Source organism: Molothrus aeneus, chromosome 1 (assembly GCF_037042795.1).
Source record: "Molothrus aeneus isolate 106 chromosome 1, BPBGC_Maene_1.0, whole genome shotgun sequence".
In the NCBI taxonomy this organism is placed as follows: domain Eukaryota; kingdom Metazoa; phylum Chordata; class Aves; order Passeriformes; family Icteridae; genus Molothrus; species Molothrus aeneus.
Genome location: NC_089646.1, coordinates 58,268,759 through 58,289,039, shown reverse-complemented (window position 1 = coordinate 58,289,039; position 20,281 = coordinate 58,268,759). Strand labels below are relative to the sequence as shown.

General features: G+C 36.8%; 1 protein-coding gene across 4 annotated transcripts in view; it reads left to right on the top strand.

Annotated features, from left to right (window-relative positions):
* Positions 1-20,281, top strand: part of GOLGA4 (golgin A4) — a 77,540-nt gene that overhangs the window by 34,945 nt on the left and 22,314 nt on the right. For all 4 annotated transcript variants that reach the window (XM_066557642.1, XM_066557627.1, XM_066557635.1 and 1 more), the window contains exons 9-15: positions 1,060-1,247; positions 2,228-2,311; positions 3,113-3,260; positions 9,882-10,060; positions 11,067-11,198; positions 13,162-13,317; positions 15,857-19,935. In XM_066557642.1, the coding sequence (XP_066413739.1) occupies positions 1,060-1,247; positions 2,228-2,311; positions 3,113-3,260; positions 9,882-10,060; positions 11,067-11,198; positions 13,162-13,317; positions 15,857-19,935 (4,966 nt within the window). The remainder of the gene's footprint in view (positions 1-1,059; positions 1,248-2,227; positions 2,312-3,112; positions 3,261-9,881; positions 10,061-11,066; positions 11,199-13,161; positions 13,318-15,856; positions 19,936-20,281) is intronic.

Here is a 20,281-nt window from a genome sequence, read left to right as displayed (position 1 = left end):
AGAGTTGTTCCCTTCACATGTTCTCACTCTGCTTTTCTTTGGCTGCAGTTACAACTGTGCAATAACTTTTTTCTTCTTTCTTCTTAATTTTTGTATCATAGAGGCGCTACCACCATTTCTAATTGGCCCAGCCTTGACCAGCAGGACACCTGCTGGAAATGAAGAAAGCTTCCGGCAGCTTTCTGGCAGCTCCTTGCAGAAGCCACCCCTGTAGTTCCCCTTCAACTATTGAAGCTTGGCCATGCAAATCCAGCACAATGTCAAATACTCTTGCAACCTCTAGAGCATCAGAGCAGAAGCACACAGTAAAATACTACCAAATGTGCTAGTTATACAGTGATTCAAACCTACTGAAAGGGCATAGGTTTAAATTATAGATATTAGAAAAAATTCTTTACTGTGAGGGTGGTGAGTCACTGGAACAGGTTGCCCAGAGAAGTTGTGGTTGCCCCATCCTTTGAATTGTTAAAGGCCAGGCTGTATGGAGCTCTGAGCAACTTGTTCTGTGAGGTGTTCCGGCCTATGGCAGAGGTTGGAACTAGATGATCTTTAAGATCCTTTCCAACCCAAGCCAGTCTATGATTCTATGAGTACTACTCAGAAAGACACTAACCTTTATCCTGCTGAACCTAATATTGCGAATCTGGGTATTTTAGAACTAATCTCATACCCAGCCTTGGGAAAGCAAGTGCCTGGCACTTGAGAGTTGTGATTTACTTTGCATCACATTTTTTCTTACTTGTGCATATTCTGTTAGTAGCAGCAGGCAGGTTTATAAATCATGATGACTTTTTAATTATGTAAAAAACCTTGTTTATTAATAGCTTCATTTTGAAGCTCATGAAGCATGGGGTTTTGTAAGCTAACTTGGTGTTAAATAGTCTTTACTACTCTGTGTATGTGTGGAATATTTCTGGCACTTACAGGAGGAACTAGGAAGTTTTGCACACTTCACACAACTTTCTTTAGAGACTTGTGAGTCCACTGCATTGTGAATGATTGCAGATCTGCATTTTGGAAATGTCATGCATGTGGTAATGTTGGTACGTTGTCTTATAGAGGATAATGAAGATTCTGTTAAAACACTGGAAACTCTTAATCAGAGGGTGAAGCGCCAAGAGAACTTGCTGCAACGCTGTAGGGAGACTATTCGGTCACATAAGGAGTCCTGTGCCCAATTGACCAACGAGAAAGAGGCACTTCAAGAACAGCTGGAAGAGAGGCTTCAGGAGCTGGAAAAGATGAAGGTATGGAAAATGCTCTTAGCTTTATGGGTAACCATGAAAATACAGTAAGAACTCCAGTATTTCCAAAATTTATTGATAAAGCAGACCATGAAACAAATTTTCCCTGTACTTATTTGGAGAAAAAGGTTCAAAACACACCTGGAATGAATACACTCAACAATTACTCTAGAGTGGTGAAGTAGGGTATGAAAACTTACTGTATAAATAACCATCAGAATGGTATTAGAAATAAGTAGTTGTGGGAAATTGTAGTGAGAAAAAGACTGTCTTAGCACAGAAGACAGAAGGTAAAGTAAGAAAAGTGGAGCAGAACTAAACCTTTAAGATATAGTGAATGAGGCATTAATTATGTAAATTAAGAGAAAGAAAATGAAGGTGGGGCAGTTGAGATCACAATATAGTGAACATAAGTGCAATCCCAAAGCTAATAAATTAATACTTTGCTCAATTTTCCTTTTAAGGCCATTAATGATGAGTGTGAAGTGTAAGTAAGGTGGCTAATAGTAATGAAATCTGAAAATGTGCTAAGTATAGCTGTACTTAACTTTAGTTACAGAGATTAGATTCCCATCTCTGTCTTCATCTCTGAGCACTAGCCTGGTTTGAAAAAGCTCTGAAAGACTTGAGTGTTTTAATGACATTTTCTAGAACACGGCTAGTAACAATCATTTATGTTGCATTGCTGAGATCCTCTTGTAAACCAAAATGCAGGTAATAGAGCAGAAATCTTAGACATATTTCTTATTTTACTTTACCAACTCAGACTTCCATGTGTGGAGGCTCTAACAAAGCCTTCAGATCTCTGAATTATTACAGAAGCCATAAGACAGCCTACCTCTGGGAGATGTAAAAGTAATTTAAAACTGCCCACTTCAATTTCCTTTCATTGTGTTCTGTGTTCTTCCTCCAAGGCATAGTGCAGGGTCAGAGCCTAAGCTAAGCTGTTTGTCAACCAACTTGTGGTTGGGATCTTTTTTTAGGACCTTCACATGGCTGAGAAGACTAAACTGATTACACAGCTGCGTGATGCAAAGAATTTGATTGAACAGCTAGAACAAGACAAGGTAACAAAGCTGTAGGTTTTGATGAAGATTGTTTAAAACACAAAATATCTAGTTCTTGGTATTAGAAGCTGGTTTTAGTGGTCTGATGGTTTCATCTATGTTTTAATAAACAAGTAATTTAAGCTATTTAAGAATTTTATTGTATATATATCATATGTCTGTTAAATTATACTTAATACTGCAAGACAACATTATATAGGATGAAGCAGATATTCTGAATACATTCCTTGATGCCAATTCTAAAACAAACTAAGAAACCCCAAACACAAATAAAGATGAGATACAATTTAATTAATTTTAAAATAACCAATAAAGTAACTGTGCTTTCAATAGACAATAAAGAGTTTCTCAGTTTTTCATTCCTTAAAAGTTTTTTAATCACAGTCTTGGTACCTGGAGTAACTTCTGGTGGTGTCATAAGTGACATGACTAACATTGTATGGTGTAATCTCAAAGGAGAAGTACGGACTCTACAATGCTTTTAGTTTGGGTTTGTTTACGGAATACGTGTTTCAAAGGAAAGTGTCTGTACTAGAAGGAGGAAATTTTTGGATGGTCTGTGTTTGCTGGAGTTCTTTTCACCACTTGATAAATTTTGGATACTCTTAAAAATAATCCCTATTCTTATTTTCTTTTTGTTAGCATTTTCTTTTTTCTGACATAGAAAAATCCTATGATCTCTGGTCTCATAATAAGAGACTACAGTTTATTCCTGGCAAAGATTGTGCCCTGGCTTGAAATTGTTTCAGGTATATGTCTTATTTATTTGCTAGCTTTTTATCACAAGGACCTTTTCCATAGGGCATGGTAATTGCAGAGACAAAGCGGCAAATGCATGAAACATTGGAAATGAAGGAGGAGGAGGTAGCCCAACTGCGTGCTCGAATCAAACAAATAACAACAAAAGGCGAGGAATTAAAAGAGCAGAAAGAAAAATCTGAAAGAGCTGGTAAGAATATACCTAGATTATTTGCCTTCACATTTGTACATCAGAAAGCTTCAGTGTGGTCTTTTTCTGCAGTTGTTTGGAATGAATATTAAGAGATGCTCTTTTTTCTGTTGTTCTACACATCACCTGTGGCATCATTACTAACTTCATTTCTGGACAGCAGAGTATAGGGATGCTTTTGACTGATCTGTTACCAATAAAACTGGATTTAGGAAAGAAACTTCTGAAAGGCAACTGTACTTCCTTGTTTGTACAGGAAAAAATTGATGGAGTCTTCTTCTGGTCTAACTAAGAAGAGAAACTTGCAAGTACCTATAAATTGTCATTATAATACCACCAGGAATTCACATAGAAAACATAGCAGTGAGTGTATAAGAATTTGTGAAGAAGTAAAAATGTTATAACCATAGTAAGCATTTTCTTTCAATTATTTTAATGGAAGTATTTCTGATTTAAGTGAAACAGCAGTGATGATTCCTTTGGGCTCAGGCTTGTAACAGAGGAACATTTAAGTTACTGTTATATGATGTGGTTTGCTTTTTATGGAAATTAGGTAACATTATGTGGGCTTGGAGTTTTACTTTTGCATGAAATGAAGTTTAACCATTGTTTTTTAAACAGTGAAATTGTTTTGTACTACATCAGAATTCTTTTAGAATAATTTAATTTGTTCTCATGGGCATGCAAAGAAGCTCACTCTTTTGGCAGAAGCTCAGGTGTTACTTTGAATAAAATATTATACATATTTTCTTTCTCTAAAAAGCAATGAAGAGTTCAAACAATGCAGTTCATAGTGGTTTATTTTAAATCTATATAGATTTACATTAGAACTTGCAATTTTAATTTGGATAGATCATTCTGCTGTAATGCAGAAAACCAGCTGGAACATCCATCTTGTGAATGTAATAAACATTTTCATTAGGTCCCTTCCTCTCCTACCCTTTCAAGGTTGCATGCATCTTTTTAGTTCTGGAAATTCATACTTCAAAAGTCAGTCAGTTCTACAGTGTATTTTGTTTGGTAATGGGAGACTAGAAAGCTCTTAATGATTAAAAAAAGAAGGTGAAGAATCTTTTAATACTTCTGTAGATATGAAGTTTTTATCATAGTTGTATGCAATAGTGTTTCTTGAGGCAGGAGAAACAATTATGAATTATTAATGTACTATCCACACACACTAATTAATGCAGTAATTTCTTCAAGTTTGCTTGGCCAGAAACTGAAATCAGGTTAGAGATGATTCTGTAAACAACTGGAAAACTTTCTGTTGTGTTGAGAAGTAATTTAATTTGAATGAATGTTGTGTTGAGTACACTACACTTTTCTAGGGGGAGATTTGTGTGTTAATTGTGCTCTTTTTTAAACAAAAAATTTAAGTACTTTGGTTGATTTTACAGTGCATAAGTGTCAACTTTACCTTTGAGTGCATTTATTTATTACAGTCTTTTAAGCATGCATATATGTGTGTTGGAACCCTTGGCAAATTAGTTAACACTGCTTTTAAGACAGAATTATAAGGTGACCTTTATTAGATTTTTCTATTACATCCTTGGCTTAATACGTTCCAAAAATATTGTAATTTACAATGTTAGTGTGGTTCAATACAGTTGAACTAAATTATTTGAGAAAACCACCTTGCATACCAAGAGAGCCTGAAATTGATTTTAGGCCTCAACCTTTAAGTTGTAATGGATTGATTTATGAATTGGGAGATTTCATGTATTTGAGGTCAACATTTAAAAGTTCTGGGTTTTGGATAGTTAATGTGAGGTGACTTTCACAGAACCACAGAATTGGTAAGGTTGGAATGGACCACAGTGTATCATCTGGTCCAACCTCCTTGCTCTGCTAGGGTCATCGTAAACCACATGGCACAGGACTGCACCTAGACTGTTAAATTCTAGACATCTTTTTATATGTCATGGTTTAGTGAAGAACTGAAATCATGGAATGAAGAAGAAATGTTAATTTCATTTATGTTATAGTAAAATAAGGATAAGCATAATACACTTGAAATTTACTTTTGTAGTGCTGCTTGGAGACTAAAAATTGGTATAGATTTCTGTGTCATCTTGCCTACTGGCATTTTTCTTTGTAAATCGGGAGTTTAGAATTGCTCTGGTGTTGGATTTAATGTGAATGCATTTTTGTGTAATGAAATCATGAAAAGATATGTATGCTTATTTTTTGTTGTGTACAAAACAGTATAAACTGTAATTTGGTCTCCTCAGTTCAGTTCTTTTTCTATTTGTAGTTAGAGGTACATTATGTTGAAATCTCTCAGAGCATCTTGTTTTTGTGCATCCACATATGCCAGTAAGTGAATCATGGTGCCTTTCCCAAGCCTTGTATGAACAGGACTGGGGTAAGGGTGCTGGTTTTTTTACATCACACATTGGGTGCTTAAACTGGGTTCTAAAAGTAAATTCTGTGCTTCTCAGGCACTTCTACTTGAAGTAACTGCAACACATTTCTTTTTTAACTTTAACAAAGATCTTTTTAGTATTTATAAATCTAGCTAAAATTAAGTCTTTTTCTCTTAAGATTACCTAGCCTAAGTACTTAATGACTTCTCAGGATGCAGATTACTGACTTACTAATAGTCTATGAGCAAACAAAAGTCTTTAGAAAGCAAATCCTACTTATAGGCAGCATTTTTTTGCAAACTTAATTAACATATGCTAAGCACCTTTCTTCAGTGAAAACAAAAGGCTTGGACTGCGCATTTAAAATCCTGCCTAGATGCACAAGTTAGCTGTAGGAATGATTTCAGCCTTTTTTTTTTTCAAAATTTGGACATGATGCCTGCTCTCAGCCCTCAGAAATTGAACGTGAATATCTCCTTTGCCAGCTGGTATACAAAGCTGGTTTGCTTCCTTCACAGTGTTTAGCACTAGGAGGCACTCTAGACAAAGAGAAAAGGTGTGCAGCACCAGCAGAGGAAAACAGAAGACTTTGCAGTGCAAAGTGTTACTCTGGGTGTGAGTAAGGTGCAGGGAACCGAGACTGGTACTTTGGAGTGGTGTAGGTAAAGTAGTCAACTGTCCACCACATGTTGTATAAAAAACAGATTTGCAAACCTTGCACTCCTAAACTCTGCTCAGACTCATTTTTTGTGATTTACATACTGCACAGGAAAGTTTTCAATTTGTCTGGCTTTGTCACATGAATGGGGTTTTGCAAGACGAACCTGAGACTCTGTTGGTGTGCTTGTTTCTATTTCTGATTTGCTGATGTGCCTTTGTGAGACTTCATTCAACCAATACTTGGTTGAAAGATCTTCCCTGAACAGAGTTCTGCAGGCTGGAGAAGAATGCAGAGGCAGTGCCTTTATTCTCTACATTCAGAGTAGGTATATTTAAATAAAAACATGGACTTTATTTCATGTTTTGATGCAGAGAATTAAAATCTCTCACAGATTAAAAGTAATGGTGATAATAGAGACCACATTCTGTCTGCTTGGTGATAGTTTAGCCCTCTGCTGGTTTGAAACTTGGTTGTGTCTAGCTACACTAGAATTAACTACTTTGAATGAAAATATTCTGTTTTGCTTAAGGGTTAAATGTGCCTGAGAGGTGTATAATTTAACTTTTAGTGATCCAACTGTGTTTCTGTGAAGTACTGCTTCTTTGTGGTTTCATACCCTCTTGGCTTTTTAACCATCAGCTTTTGTCTAGTTTTTGCATTAGCATCCTGCTTGTGATTATGGTGATGCAGCTTTTGTACTGCATGTTTCTCAGCAATTCCATATCACTAGTCAATCCTATTGTGAACATGGATCTTCTCTTTGGCTGATCTGTGGGCTATGGCAAATGTATTCTCTTTCCTTTTGCAGAAGGAAAGAGAATACAAATGAAAATAAATGAAAACGAAAATAACATTTTCTCAAATGAAAATAACTTACATGATGCTCAGAACAAGAATCAGAAAATGTGTATGGAAAAGTGAAATAACTTAATGTTCTACATTCAGGCTTTAGTTTCAAGCTATACTTTGCAAAGGTCCATAGGATGGGGTGGATTTTTGTTTTGTTTTATATTTTTGTTTGCTTGTTTGGTTCAGTTTTTGTTTGGTTTTGAAAAAAGATGATGCTGTAATACTGAACGACTTCACCAGTTTTGCTTGGCCTGCTTTTGTTAGGACTGAGAGGAGCATCAGAGAAGTCATTACCGTTCTCCAAACAGAGTTTTGCATTATTCTGCAGTATTCATAATCAACTTGTGCCTGGTGTCACAACTGGGGAGAACTTGAGTCCTGTAGATGGCACGTGGCAAAATGCCTTCATAGGACTGTGAAGAACTGTGCAAAATAAGGAACTATAAGCCTTGTGCGTGCTTGTATTACATTTTAGACTGTTTCTGCTTGAAATAATCTCTAGTGATCTTAATTTTTTGTAATAGTTTTAGCATTTAAGCAGAACCAGAAGTGGAAGAGTGGATAAATAAAAATAAATAAAAATACAGTGGTCTGCTTTGGTATTGCCAGAATCAATAACAGCCCCATTTTGCCTTAAAACATGATTGTTGCTGTGAGTAGTCAGAAAAAGGCTTCCTCAAAAAACAAGAAAATTCTGTAGAAGGTCAGAATTTGGGTGAATCCAGTTGTATGGAATTAAGTTACTTGAAGACATATTTGCAGCACTGTCTCAAAAGTACAGACTGTGGTTAAAATCTTCAGTGTTTAATGTTGTCAAAAGATGTGGAATGGAAATTATTGCTCACTTCTCAAATACATGCTTGAATATTATTAAAGATAACTTAAAAAAAACCAAAGATTGCAATAACTGCTGTGAATGCCTATGAACTAATGATGAATCAATAAAACTAGAGATGTGAGAGTCTATTATGATTTTCTTTCGGGAACAGAATTTATTGGAAGAAAGCTTAGCATATAATTAACACTTCAGAAGTTTGGTTTTTTCTGTTTCCTTGCAAAATAGAGTCCCAGTAGTCCAGGGTATAATAGAATAATATGCTTTTAGGGGCTTGTGCTCTGATAAATTACAGTCTTGATATTGGCATTGTGATTTTGAATTTTACAGAGGTGTTCTGCCAAAATTCCGTTATGCTAAGTACGAACCGTATAGTAGGATGTTCTGACACTAAATTTTTCTAATAATGCTGTAGGGGTTTTCTCTCGCAGCAGACAGAGGTGGTAGAGTGCCACAGCCTTCCCAGAGGAGCGTCTTTAAGAAGACGTCCTGGGTGCACAGGCACATCTCGCTCCTGCTGAATGATTTCAGCTCTCGGGTGATTTCAGCCACGAGCGATGCAGAAGGAAGGGACGGAGTCTTCATATGGGGTTGCACGGAGGGTCTTTATTGAGCTCCTACCTTGAAGGGGTCCAGGGACAAAGAACTCTTTTAGGCAGAGAGAGCAGGGGTTTATATAGGGATCGTGAGGGGTGGGGCAGAACATCAGAAGGATTGAGATGAGGGCACAGGGGCAGAACAAAGGGGAAGGGTCAGTGGGATACATAGAATCAACATACAGCAACAATGCATTCTTGGGGAAGTTTTTTTCCTCGCCATGACCAGGGAGGTTGTTACTTAAAGGTTGTCCCTCCAGGGGAGCATGGTAAGCTTTTCCCCAGCTGGTTTACTGTCCTCCACAGTTTTCCACATTCATGATCCATTCAGGAAAAGAGATTTCCCTAATAATGATTGAACTCTAGTCTTGCGTAATTCTGTATAGACTCTTACATCAGTTGTAGTGAGTTTTAGGGGTATTGAATAAATAAACAAGCTCACAATACTGGAATTTATTTGCTTTCATTTTATATCTAAATTATCATCTGTGAAGTGAATAAAGCATGTTAGGCTACTTCTGCTTAGCATGAGATGAAGCTGTGGAATTATTGCTTTTATTTTGTAAATTAAAATGTGTTTCAGTGGATTTGTGCATCCTGAGCAAGAGTAAATAAATCTCAACACTGCAGCTTGAGTGTTCTTTTGAAACAACTTACAGCTATTCAAGTTTTCTGGGAGCAAATCTTAACTTCTAATTTTTTTAATTTACATTTTATTTGTGAAGTTAGAAGTGCCAGACAGTCAGCTACTACACTGATAGAAGTGTACATTAAATGTAAATAGTGAGATAATGAAATTAGCAAAGCCATCTCTGTGGACTCTATGAAACATAGTTTAAAGAAACGATTCTCTAGGTTTTACAGTTTGGAATTATTCTTAGGTATATTAAGTGCCTGATACTATACATTAGTATTCTATTCAGGAGAAACTCTTCATGACCTGCTAATAACTGACTTGCATAGTCGTCATTCTTGGTTTGTTTCTGTCTGCTTGTTTTAGTGTGAATTACCTTTCTTTGTGCAGCTATTTTCCACTTCTTCAAAGTTTATTCAGCAGGTATGGGCAGAAGAGGAGTGTTATAGTTCATTCATTAATATGGTTTATGCATTTTATAGTGATTTTAGGCAAAGAAATAGAAGCTACAGGATGTATTGGAAGAAATTCACGTCTATTTTTCAGTTCTCTTTCCTTTCTAGAAAATAAACATGTGAATTCTAGGTTAATTCTTAAATTCATTCTTCTCTTTTTGTGAAATTCTTCTATCAAAATGTATAGATATTTCTCAATTATCATATACTTTTTTTTCTTCACAGCTTTTGAAGAGCTTGAGAAGGCTGTAAGTATTGCCCAAAAGACAGAGGAAGCCCGTAAAAAACTGCAAATAGAAATGGATGAAAAAATTAAAGCAGTAGAAAAGGCAAGTGAAGAAGAGAGAGTAAATCTTCAGCGGGAATTAACCAGAGTGAAACAAGAGGTGGTTGAGATTATGAAGGTAAAGACTATTGTAGTTAAGCCATTGTTGTAAAATACATCAGTATGACAGAACTCTGTTATAAAGCTTTTGCTAGTTAATAAAATCCATAAAAATTATTTTCTGTGATTAAAGATTTACTTAATGAAAAACTGCAAACTCTTCATAGATGTTTTTTTTTCAGCAATTTAAATCAGTTCATTAATGGCATGTAAAAATAAATAGTATTATTCTTTGCTTCACGGTATTTAATAAAATTGTTTATTAAAAGTATACTTGAGACTTTAAACAAAGACAAGAAGACATTAATGGCAGGAAGCTCACACATCCCCGGAAGGATTTTGGGTTTTAATCACTTTTAGCTTTTAATCATTATCCTAGCTGACTATGTGTAAATGTTTAAGAACTTGTTGCCATATTGTTTGTGGGTTAAAAGTTTCTATAATTTGTTTTTTCTGGTGTATTTAGTTAGGAATTGCTGGAATACTTCACATGCCTTACAAAGCTGTAAATTTGAACACCCATAAGTTACAGTTCTTGTAATGATATCCACAATGGTATTAATTTTTCTAAGAGAATACACTGATGCTTTAAGGGGACCACTGACGTGCTTCACATTATTCTTAAATAAAAGTTGTAGATAACTGTCTACACAGAGTATCACCACTTGACTTTCTGGCTCATAAAACAAGAATACTGAGAAAGCTACAAAAAAGTTCCTTTTCCAATGTGTTACCATGTTTGAACTGAAAACACAAAGTTTGCCTTGGAGAAGAGTCTTTAGAAACAACTATGTGTCTTTAGTACAACTATGAAAGACTTGAGAAGGAAGATGGATAACTTAAAGCTTGAAAATAAGAACTGTCAGGGCTTAATATTAAGTACTCTAAGTGATCATAACTTATTCAAAAGGAGCAAAGAGATGGTTCCGGTTTGTTCTGTCTGTCTTCACTATTTTCTTATTAAGAAAAAATAGAAAGTGTTTTGTTAGTTAATATTTTGAAATTAGTTTTTTCTGACTTCACAGAAATCTTCAGAGGAACGAGTTGCTGAACTAGAAAAAATCCATAAAAAAGAACTGGCTACCAAAGATCAGGAGTTAAATGAGAGATTAGAGGCTCAAGAAAAGGTATTCCAGGAGAAGATGAAGGCAGCTCTTGTAAGTAAACCTACCACACATAAAAAACCATTTCTCTAAGTTTGAGTTGGGATTAGAAGTCTTGAGTTGACACTATTCCACAGTGAGAGTCCTCCTATGCTTAAAGATAGGAGTGCTTTCCAAAAGTCAAATAGCTCATAGACTTCACGATCGTGAAAAGAAAGCAGCTGCAATGATCCAGACTAAGTTATAGTAGTAATAGTAATAACTTAGTAATGATAAATTATCACTGTCAATGATCAGTAACAGCTGTATCTTGTGGAAACTATTTATTTTTTTGAAATTTTTTAGACTTGATTTTTGATATCTTTCTGTGGATCATTGGCAATCAGGCCCAGAAATTAGAGTAAAAGAAATACAAAAAATGAAGTTACAAAAAAACCCCCCTCCCTCCGAATTTTTAGAATCGTGAAATTAAGGGGTTCAGGCAAGATATGGGAAGAGGAATAACAGTTCTGTACTGCTATGTATAATAAAGCAAACAAACAACAACAACTTTGGCATTAACAACAAACAGAACCCAGAACCCAGCGACAGCCTTTTTTGGCTGCGGCACTTTCCCCTTTGGTGTCGTTACGGTCACAGCCGGCAGGGGCGCTGGTGACTCCCTGTGGACAGGGCAGGTGCGATGATTCCCCGGCGGCTGCAGGGGGCGCTCTGGCGCTGGCTCGGGGAGCAGATGGCAATGGAGGCTTTTGTCCGAAGATGGGAAGGAGTGGAAGAGAGGCTTTGCTTCACAAACCCTTGGGGCAGCCAATTCCTGTGCCCCTAGCAGGACTCTCAGAAAGCAGCAAGCTGGGCTGGCAGGGGGTGAGGGGCTCCCAGCAGGGCAGGGAGAGCTGAGCTCAGGATCCCGGGCACCTGAGCAGACAATCATAGGTGTCTTTTTTAGTGAGGTGGGTGTTTATAAGGTCCCAGTTCAGTGGCTGTTCTCATGAGCAGAGACTCACCCCACGGTAGAAGAAGCAGCTCTGGCCGGTCTTCGGCAGCAGCAGTGGAAGTCCTTTCCCCAAAAGCAGTGGCTCTGACTGTCTTCCTCTAAAACTGAAACAGAGAGAGGGAGAGCTAGGAGTTGCACCCACCCAGCCCCTTATCCCAGCCAGAAAGAAAAAAAACACTCCCGAAAAACCCAAAGGAGTTTCCCCCTCTCTGCCATTCTTATTAGCTACTCAATGGGAACAAAATTCCACAAATAACAATGAAGGAACGGGGAAAAAAACCGCAAACCAAAACCCAAGCCCCAACAACTCCTCTCAGATGTTATTCTCAATTAATAGTGGTAAACAAACCAAAATGTAAAGCTTGATTACATTATGTTTTTCATGCAAAGACAAGGGGTGTGACAAATGGCTACTCACTTTTCATAAATTTAGAAAGGTTTATTAAACTTTATCAAAAATACAATGGAAGACGGAATAGAGAAAATGCTATGGTGCTGGGAGCAAAGGATTTTCCCTACCACGTGCTCACCCACACAATGAAGGTTTTGCCTTTTAACCCTTTAGCACCTCCCAAAGTTCTGTCCATCTACTCCTTCTTCACTGTCCAGTGGTGAAGTTTACTTCCTCAAATCCTGGCTGGAGGTCAGGTGTTGCCATAGTGACAAGCCAACCCTCCCAGATGTCCCAACCCCAGCTGTCCCTTGATAACAACGCAAGGGGGTAAAACATAACTATAAATCTATAAAACTTTTCTTAACCTACATACATGATATTTGTCTGTTAATTGTGAGAGTCAATCATCACATTACTCATCTATCACAAGGGGTTTCCAAGAAAAAAAAGAAGCGATTTATTGCACTTATGTTTTCACAAACTGAATAAAAACTCTATTAGTTTTTGTGCAGAAAGTAAAGGTGATTAGTGTATGACTCATATTAACTTGAAAATATCCTATCATAATGTTCTTGAAGGTGTGATGACTATATTTGTAGTTTATTGTTCAGTTGTTCTTCTTCATGCAGGAAAAAAATCAGAGTGAGTGCTTAAAAGCCCTTCAAGAGCAAGAACAGCAAGAATCCCTAGCCTTAGAAGAATTAGAGCTGCAGAAGAAAGCCATACAGTCTGAGTGTGACAAGAAAGTCGAGAAAATGCATCAAGAGTTAGAGACTTGTAGAACTGTGAGTAAAGATTCCAAAAGACTAAGCATTTACAAGTATGTATTTAGCTATGACAAGTTTACAAATGGTGATTTGTTGTGATTGGGTTTTGTGGGATAAAAGTGACAAAAGTTTAATATATTGCCATGCTATTCTGCAGCCCCTAGCTTTTTTTTTTAAGACTAGGTGGCGTGATGCCTTGAGAGGCTGATCTGGAACAGAGACAAGACAGAGCTAATAGAATAAAGTAGGTATTTATTAAAAGGCCTTAAAAAGATACACCTTGGGCAGTACAAGAGCCTGGCCAGGGCTACACCCAAGACAGACCCAAAATGGTCACTAGGTTTCACACTTTTATCCATTTCCATATTGGGTTAATTGTCCAATTACAGCTTCAGATTATGAAGTCCCATCCATCTTGTTTTCTCTCTTCAGTCCACTGTATGGTTTTTGGGCCTGAAACTTGTAACAGTTGTCCTTGGTCTTAAGCTGGAAAAGGATTGTTTTGTCTACCTACTCTGTGAAGAGACCTTACTAACACTTAATATGAAGCTCAAAGCTATGCACCTAGGCAGAACAGAATCTGAAAAATATGAAAGCTAAAACTTAAGGCATCAGCAAAATATAGAAATACATTTCCTTTATAGCATTATGTGGGATATGAATATGTATCCATTTATTTAATTTTTAGGTATGTTATAAAGAGGAGTTAAATTTCAGGCTCTTTAATTTCTGGGTACTGCTGCCTTACAAATGCTTATAAGGATACTTCAGTAAGTGTTACAAACAAGTGTTTGAGATCACTTAAGAAAATCAGCAGCAAGGGCATCAGTGAAAACCAGATTTAATATTAAGCAACAGCACAACAAAGTTCGTTGGTAAGATTCAATCTACTACTTAGAGGACAGTTAAAGCACACTAAGGAAAAACAAGCAACAACATAACCAAACAAAATCCAGGCAATCAAACAGAAATGAACTGAGAACTATCTAGGGGATGTGTGTGGGTGGATGTGTGGGTGTGTGTGTGTTTAGGCGAGAGCACAGATGAAAAGGAATATGGCCTAAAAGTTTACCAGCACTCAAACTTAAGAGTACTTTTACTTAAATTATACCTTAAACCTAACAATTTAACAAAGGAATAACACTTAACTTATACCTAACTCAACTTATAACCTTACCTTAACAGTTTAAGAGAGGAATAACATTTAAAAGCATTTAACCTATAAATTAAAATTAGCAACTTAGCAAAGAAAACACTTAGCAGCGTTCCACTTAGCTTATAATTCAATGAGTTCACCTTACTACAGGTCTAACTTACATAGATACCTAAGGTGCTCAAAAATCTAAGAAAGCAGCATTTCTCCTTGCTTTGCTATAGCATATGCTCATGTGCATGCACACAGACAATAAACAGTGCCAGCAAGGTGCCTGTGAAAAATTCCCCTCGAAGGTAAGCAAAATACTCACTTTGGATGCCTTTGCACCTCCCCAGCGAGTGAAGGGTTGAGCCTTGAGGAGTGAGGATATTGGCCCAGTATTCGTAATTTTTTTGTCGTTCCTCCAAGTACAAAAATCTTGAGAGTGCACTAGTTCTGACAGGTGTCCCACTTAGAGGGAGATTGCTGGTTGCAGCATGTGGTCAAAGAGAGCTCAAAGGGCCCCATTTTGGACCGCTGTTTATGGGATCACTAGAGTGTGGGCTTTAGTCATAACAATGTTTCATCGTGGTCACAGTTGTGTTGGCACTTTCTTTGAAAGTGTGAGAACAGGGATGTTATGCCATTCAGGCAAGAAAACTAGTTTCTAGTGTGGTTTGTAAGGAAAACTCGAGCTTGTTAGACAGCAGCAGTTCCTGGGAATAGACAGGGTTTTTGATAAGCTTGGAAAAAGCTGAGTCCAGATACTCTTTTTTCAAGGCCAAGGCCTAATGAGCATTTCTCAGATGTCAGTGCAGCCTGAGAGGAGGGGGGAGTGCACCACCACAGTAAGCAAAAAGATTTGCTTAAATTTTTAGTGTCCTTTGCTTTATGTAATGAGTAAGACTGTATTTTCTGCTAATCCAAGTTTGTACATTATTCCACCACTCCCAGATATTTGTTTCAAAGTTTTGCCTACATCAGCATTTTACATCAGCATTTCCATGGGAGGTAGAATTATGATAAATCATTAGGCACATACAAAACTCCATGAAGCTATTGTAAATTTCCTATATTTTTCATCCTATATGTTGGTACTTTAGTTTAAGAAGAAAATGTGAACATACTTCTCATAAATGTCACTACTTACTTTATTTGAATTAGTTACATTATTTTCAGGTTTTTGTGTGTATTTTCACTGCAGTGAGATAGCGAGTTTTTTATTAATTAGCTAACTCTCCATAATGGAAGCAAAAGTGAGAACAAACCAGATGAATTAAAGGCTTATTGAGGAAGTTGACATTCACTAAAAATAATGGAATAAGTAACCTGTAGTTATGTGAACCTGGTAAGATTTTTTAAAAATTTATCAAATTTTTACCTTTTGAATATTCATATTCTTTTAAAACTGTATTCTAACAGAGGATTCTTGAACTGGAAAGCTCTCTTGCAAAGTACTTGCAAGATGACAGAAAGCAATCAGAGGAATTAAATACTCTCATAGAGTCTGAAAAAACCCAGCACAGTAAGGAAATCAACGATATGGTTGAAAAACACAATAAAGAACTAGAGAATGTGAAACAGCAGCAAGAAAAGCTTTGGACAGAAAAACTTGAAATTTTAAAGCAACAACAAATAACTGAAATAGAAAAAATAAGAGAGAAACAACAACAAGAGATACAAACCATTTTGAAAGAGAAAGAAACAATTTTCTGTGCACACATAGAAGAGATGAATGAAAAAACATTAGAAAAACTTGATGTGAAACAAACAGAATTAGAAGCACTGTCTTCTGAGCTCTCAGAAGCACTAAAAATACGTCATGATTTAGAGCAAGAGCTCTCTGAATTAAATAGTAAAGTGTGTGAAGCTAAGCAAGAATTGAAAGGAAAGTTGGAGGAAGAGAGGAAATGGCACAATGAAGTGATTGAAACAATGTTAAAAGAGCATGAAATGTCTATTCAAGGTGTTGAGAAGGTACTCAAAGAGGAACTCAACAAGCTCAAACAATCACTGGAGGAGAAGGACAGACATTTGGAGGAGCTAAAAGCACATGAACGGAAAATGAAGGAATCTGCAGAAAGATCTGAAGCTGAACTTGTCCAAGTGTCTGCAAAGCTAGAGGAGCAAAGAAGTGAAAATATACAGAAAGTAACCACTCTAACAGAGCAGTATGAATGTCAACTGAAGGACCTACAAAGAAAGGCTGATGAGATGAAGAGAAGTCTGACTGAGAAGGAAAATGAAATGGAGCACATGAAGAAGTTACAGAACAAGCAAGTGGAAGAGCTTAAACAGAAACTGTTAGCTGCAGAGGAGAGAATTAGTGCTTTACAGGGAGAGTATGAAAGTAAACTGAAATGTCAGGAGAAGAAAGTGGAAAAAATGAAACAGAAATCAAAAGATATGCAGGAAACTTTCAAAAATAAACTTGCTGAGCAGGAAGCTAAACTAAAAAAGGAGCTTGAAAACAAGCAGTTGGAATTCAGTCAGAAAGAGAGTGAATTCAATACTAAAATTTTGGAAATGGCACATGCCAGCTCATCTGGAATCAATGATGCAGTGTCAAAACTGGAATCTAATCAGAAAGAGCAACTAGACAGTCTTGCTGAAGACCACATAAGGAAATTAGAAGAAGTAACCCAAAGTTGGGAAAAGAAATTTAATCAGCAGATTGAAGAGCTCAAGGAACAACATGCTATGGAACTGCAAGTGAAAGAGCAGGAAGTTGGAGACCTGAAACAGAAGCTTTTCACATTCAGTGCTGAAAAGGAGGACTCCAGAACAGAAATAATCCAACTGAAGGAAGAACGAGTGAAAAATGAGGAATGCCTGAAGGAGTTGCAAGAGCAGCTAAGGCAGTCAGTGGCTAAGGTGGGTGCTTTGTCAGATAAGGAAAGTGACTTGAAAACACAGTTGAAAAAAATGGAAAGTGATCTTAACCAGTCCCTGAAACAGCAGACAGGACTTCAGGAACAACTCAGTGAACAGAAAGCCATTGAAGAGAAGGACAAAGCCACAATTACGGAGCTGGCTGATACAGTGAGAACCCTTGAAGAAAAACTCCAAACTGTGCAGTCTTCTCAGTATAAAGATCATGAAAATTATGACAAAAAAATAGAGTCAATTCGGCTAAAAGAAACTGAGTTTAAAAGGTTGTCAGGAGAACTTACAGCCCAGTTAGATGCTTGGAAGAATGCTGAAGCTTCGTTGCAAACTAAAGGCCATGAATTAATTGAAAGATGTAGTGAAAAAATTGGCATAATAACATGTAAAATTGCAGACTGTGAGCGCCAAACTTCAAAGATTAAAGAAGCAATAATAATCAAAACAAGTAAGATAACTGAACTAGAAGCTCAGCTTAGGGAAATAACAGAGCATCATTCTGCTGCTACTACTTCTTTGCAAGAGTCAATTCAAGAACTGCAGAAGAAAGACAATTTAATTATGTCTATGAGAGCTGACATTGCAGGACTTGTAACAGAAAATAAACAATTGCAAAAAGAGGGAGGACATCAGCAGCAAGCAGCATCAGAGAAAGAAACTTGCATAACACAGCTGAGGAAAGAGTTATCTGAAAATATCAATGCTGTCACATCAATGAGGGAAGAGCTCCAGGAAAAACAATCTGAAGTGTCTGCTCTCAACAAAACAGTTACTGACCTTAATGTTAGACTTGAAAGCACAGTAAGTTTAACAGAGAAGGAAGCAGCCATATCTCTGTTAAGCAAACAACATCAAGAGGATCGGTTGCAGTTGTTAAATCAAGTGGAAGAGTTATCATCCAGAGTTGAGATGCTGAGTCAAGAAAAAGCATCAGCTCTTGATCAGATAGATCTTTGCACGGCCCAGTTGTCAGAGTGGAAGATGAAAGCACAAACCAAGTTTACCCAAAATCATGATACTATCAAAGATTTGCAGAGCAAACTTGAATTAAGCAATACCGAAGCCAGTAAGAAAGATGAAGAGCTAAATAAACTGAAGGAACAGCTGGCTAAACAAAGCAGGAATCTTGATAGTTTAAAAAGCGAATTGGAACAAAAGCAAAACAGGAGGGAAAAGGAAGAAAGTGAGTTAACCTCAAAGTTAAAACAACAAGCAGCAAAAATTGCTGAACTAGAAAAAGACATTGCTCAGAGAACCTTAGAAAATGATTCCTTGGTGGAGGAACTTAAAAAGTGTAATGAACAAAAAAACACAGAGAAAAAAGAAATAGCTTGCCAACTCCATCAGGCAGAGAAGGTGGCTTTTGAAAAGGAGAATAGATTTAAGAAGGCTGAAGAAAAAGTGCTTAATCTTGAGAAGCAAATAGATTCACTGAAAGCTGATTTTGAAGCAAAGGAGAAGGAATTTGATCAAATGAAGTCAGTGATACTTAAAAGGAAAGAGGAAGAACTGAAAGAATTAGAAGAGAGACTGAATGCAGAGAACAGCACTAAGCTGGCTGATCTGAAAAAGAAGGCAGAGCAAAAAATAGGTTCTATTAGAAAGCAGTTACTGTCTCAGATGGAAGAAAAGGAACGGCAATTTAAGCAAGATAGGGAAGATCAGTTAAGAAAGTTGGAGCAGAAAGTACAGGAGAGAGAAGCCAAAATCGAGTCCTTAGAAGAAAAACTTAAATTAACAAGAGATTCCACAGAATTAGAGAAGGAGATGCTGGAAAAAGTAGAGAGTGTAAAAGCTGCTGTAGAACAAGAAAAAAATAACTTACTTGAGAGTGTCCAACAGACATACAAAGAGAAAATGCAAGTGTTACAGAAGGACTTAACCGAAAAAGATGCATTATTACAGAAGTATGAGAAAGAACAACGGGAGAGTAATGACTGTCATCTAGAACTGCAAAACAAACAGAAAGAACTCATTAAAAAACTAGAATGTGTTGAGAAGAGCCATCAGGAAGAGCAGGTTAGGACCAAAAGTCTGAGGAAAGAACTTGAGGAGCAAACCAAAAAATACTCATTGTTAGTGGATGAGCATGCTTGTTGTGGCAGTGTTTTAGCAAGCAGTAGGGAAGAATTGAAAGTTAAGGAACAAAAATATCTTGATATGGAGAATATAATTGGAGACTTACAGAAAAAAATGCAGGAAAAGGAGGCAGTCAGTGAGTCTTTAGAACAGAAGATAAAAGAATTAGAAAATAATATAGTGAAGAAAAATGAAGTGCTTAAGATTGAGGTGGAAGATATTACTTTAAGATATGAAGAAAAGGTAAAATGTCTACAGCAGCAGTTGAGTGAAAAAAATGACCGTCTGAAAGCTTTTGAGGAAAATGCTGAAGAAAAGTCCAGATCTGTTTTGGAGCTGCAGAAGTTACTAGTGGATATGCAGAACCAGCAGAAGGACTTACAGACTAAACTGGAAGAGACTGAAGGGGAGAAACAGAAGCTATGCAAAGAGGTGAATAATCTTCAAAAAGACATACGTACTCTGCGAAAGGAACATCAGCAAGAGCTTGACATAGTAAAGAAGGAGTCATTAGAGGAAATGGAGCAAAAAATCAGGTAAATTCTTTGTTCCTGTCTGTGTTACCACTTCTATATTTTATCTCTAGCCACTAAAACCTCAAGAATACTTTTAATACTTTTTGAAAGCTCAGTTTACAACAAAGAAATAATGACTGATGTTTTTCTTTAATTGTTCTAAATAGACTTAGAGAAACAGAAAGAAAAGAGGTTTGACATTTGGCAGAGTAATACCGTTTCTGATCTGTTTCAGTGACGGTGATTTTCAGCATTGCTGAAGCATATAATATAATTCTGTTTTTCTCAAACAGGAAATAAAGTTTATTAAAACTTAGTACTGAGAGTGTTCATTTTCAGTTGATATCAATAATTGTTCATACATACT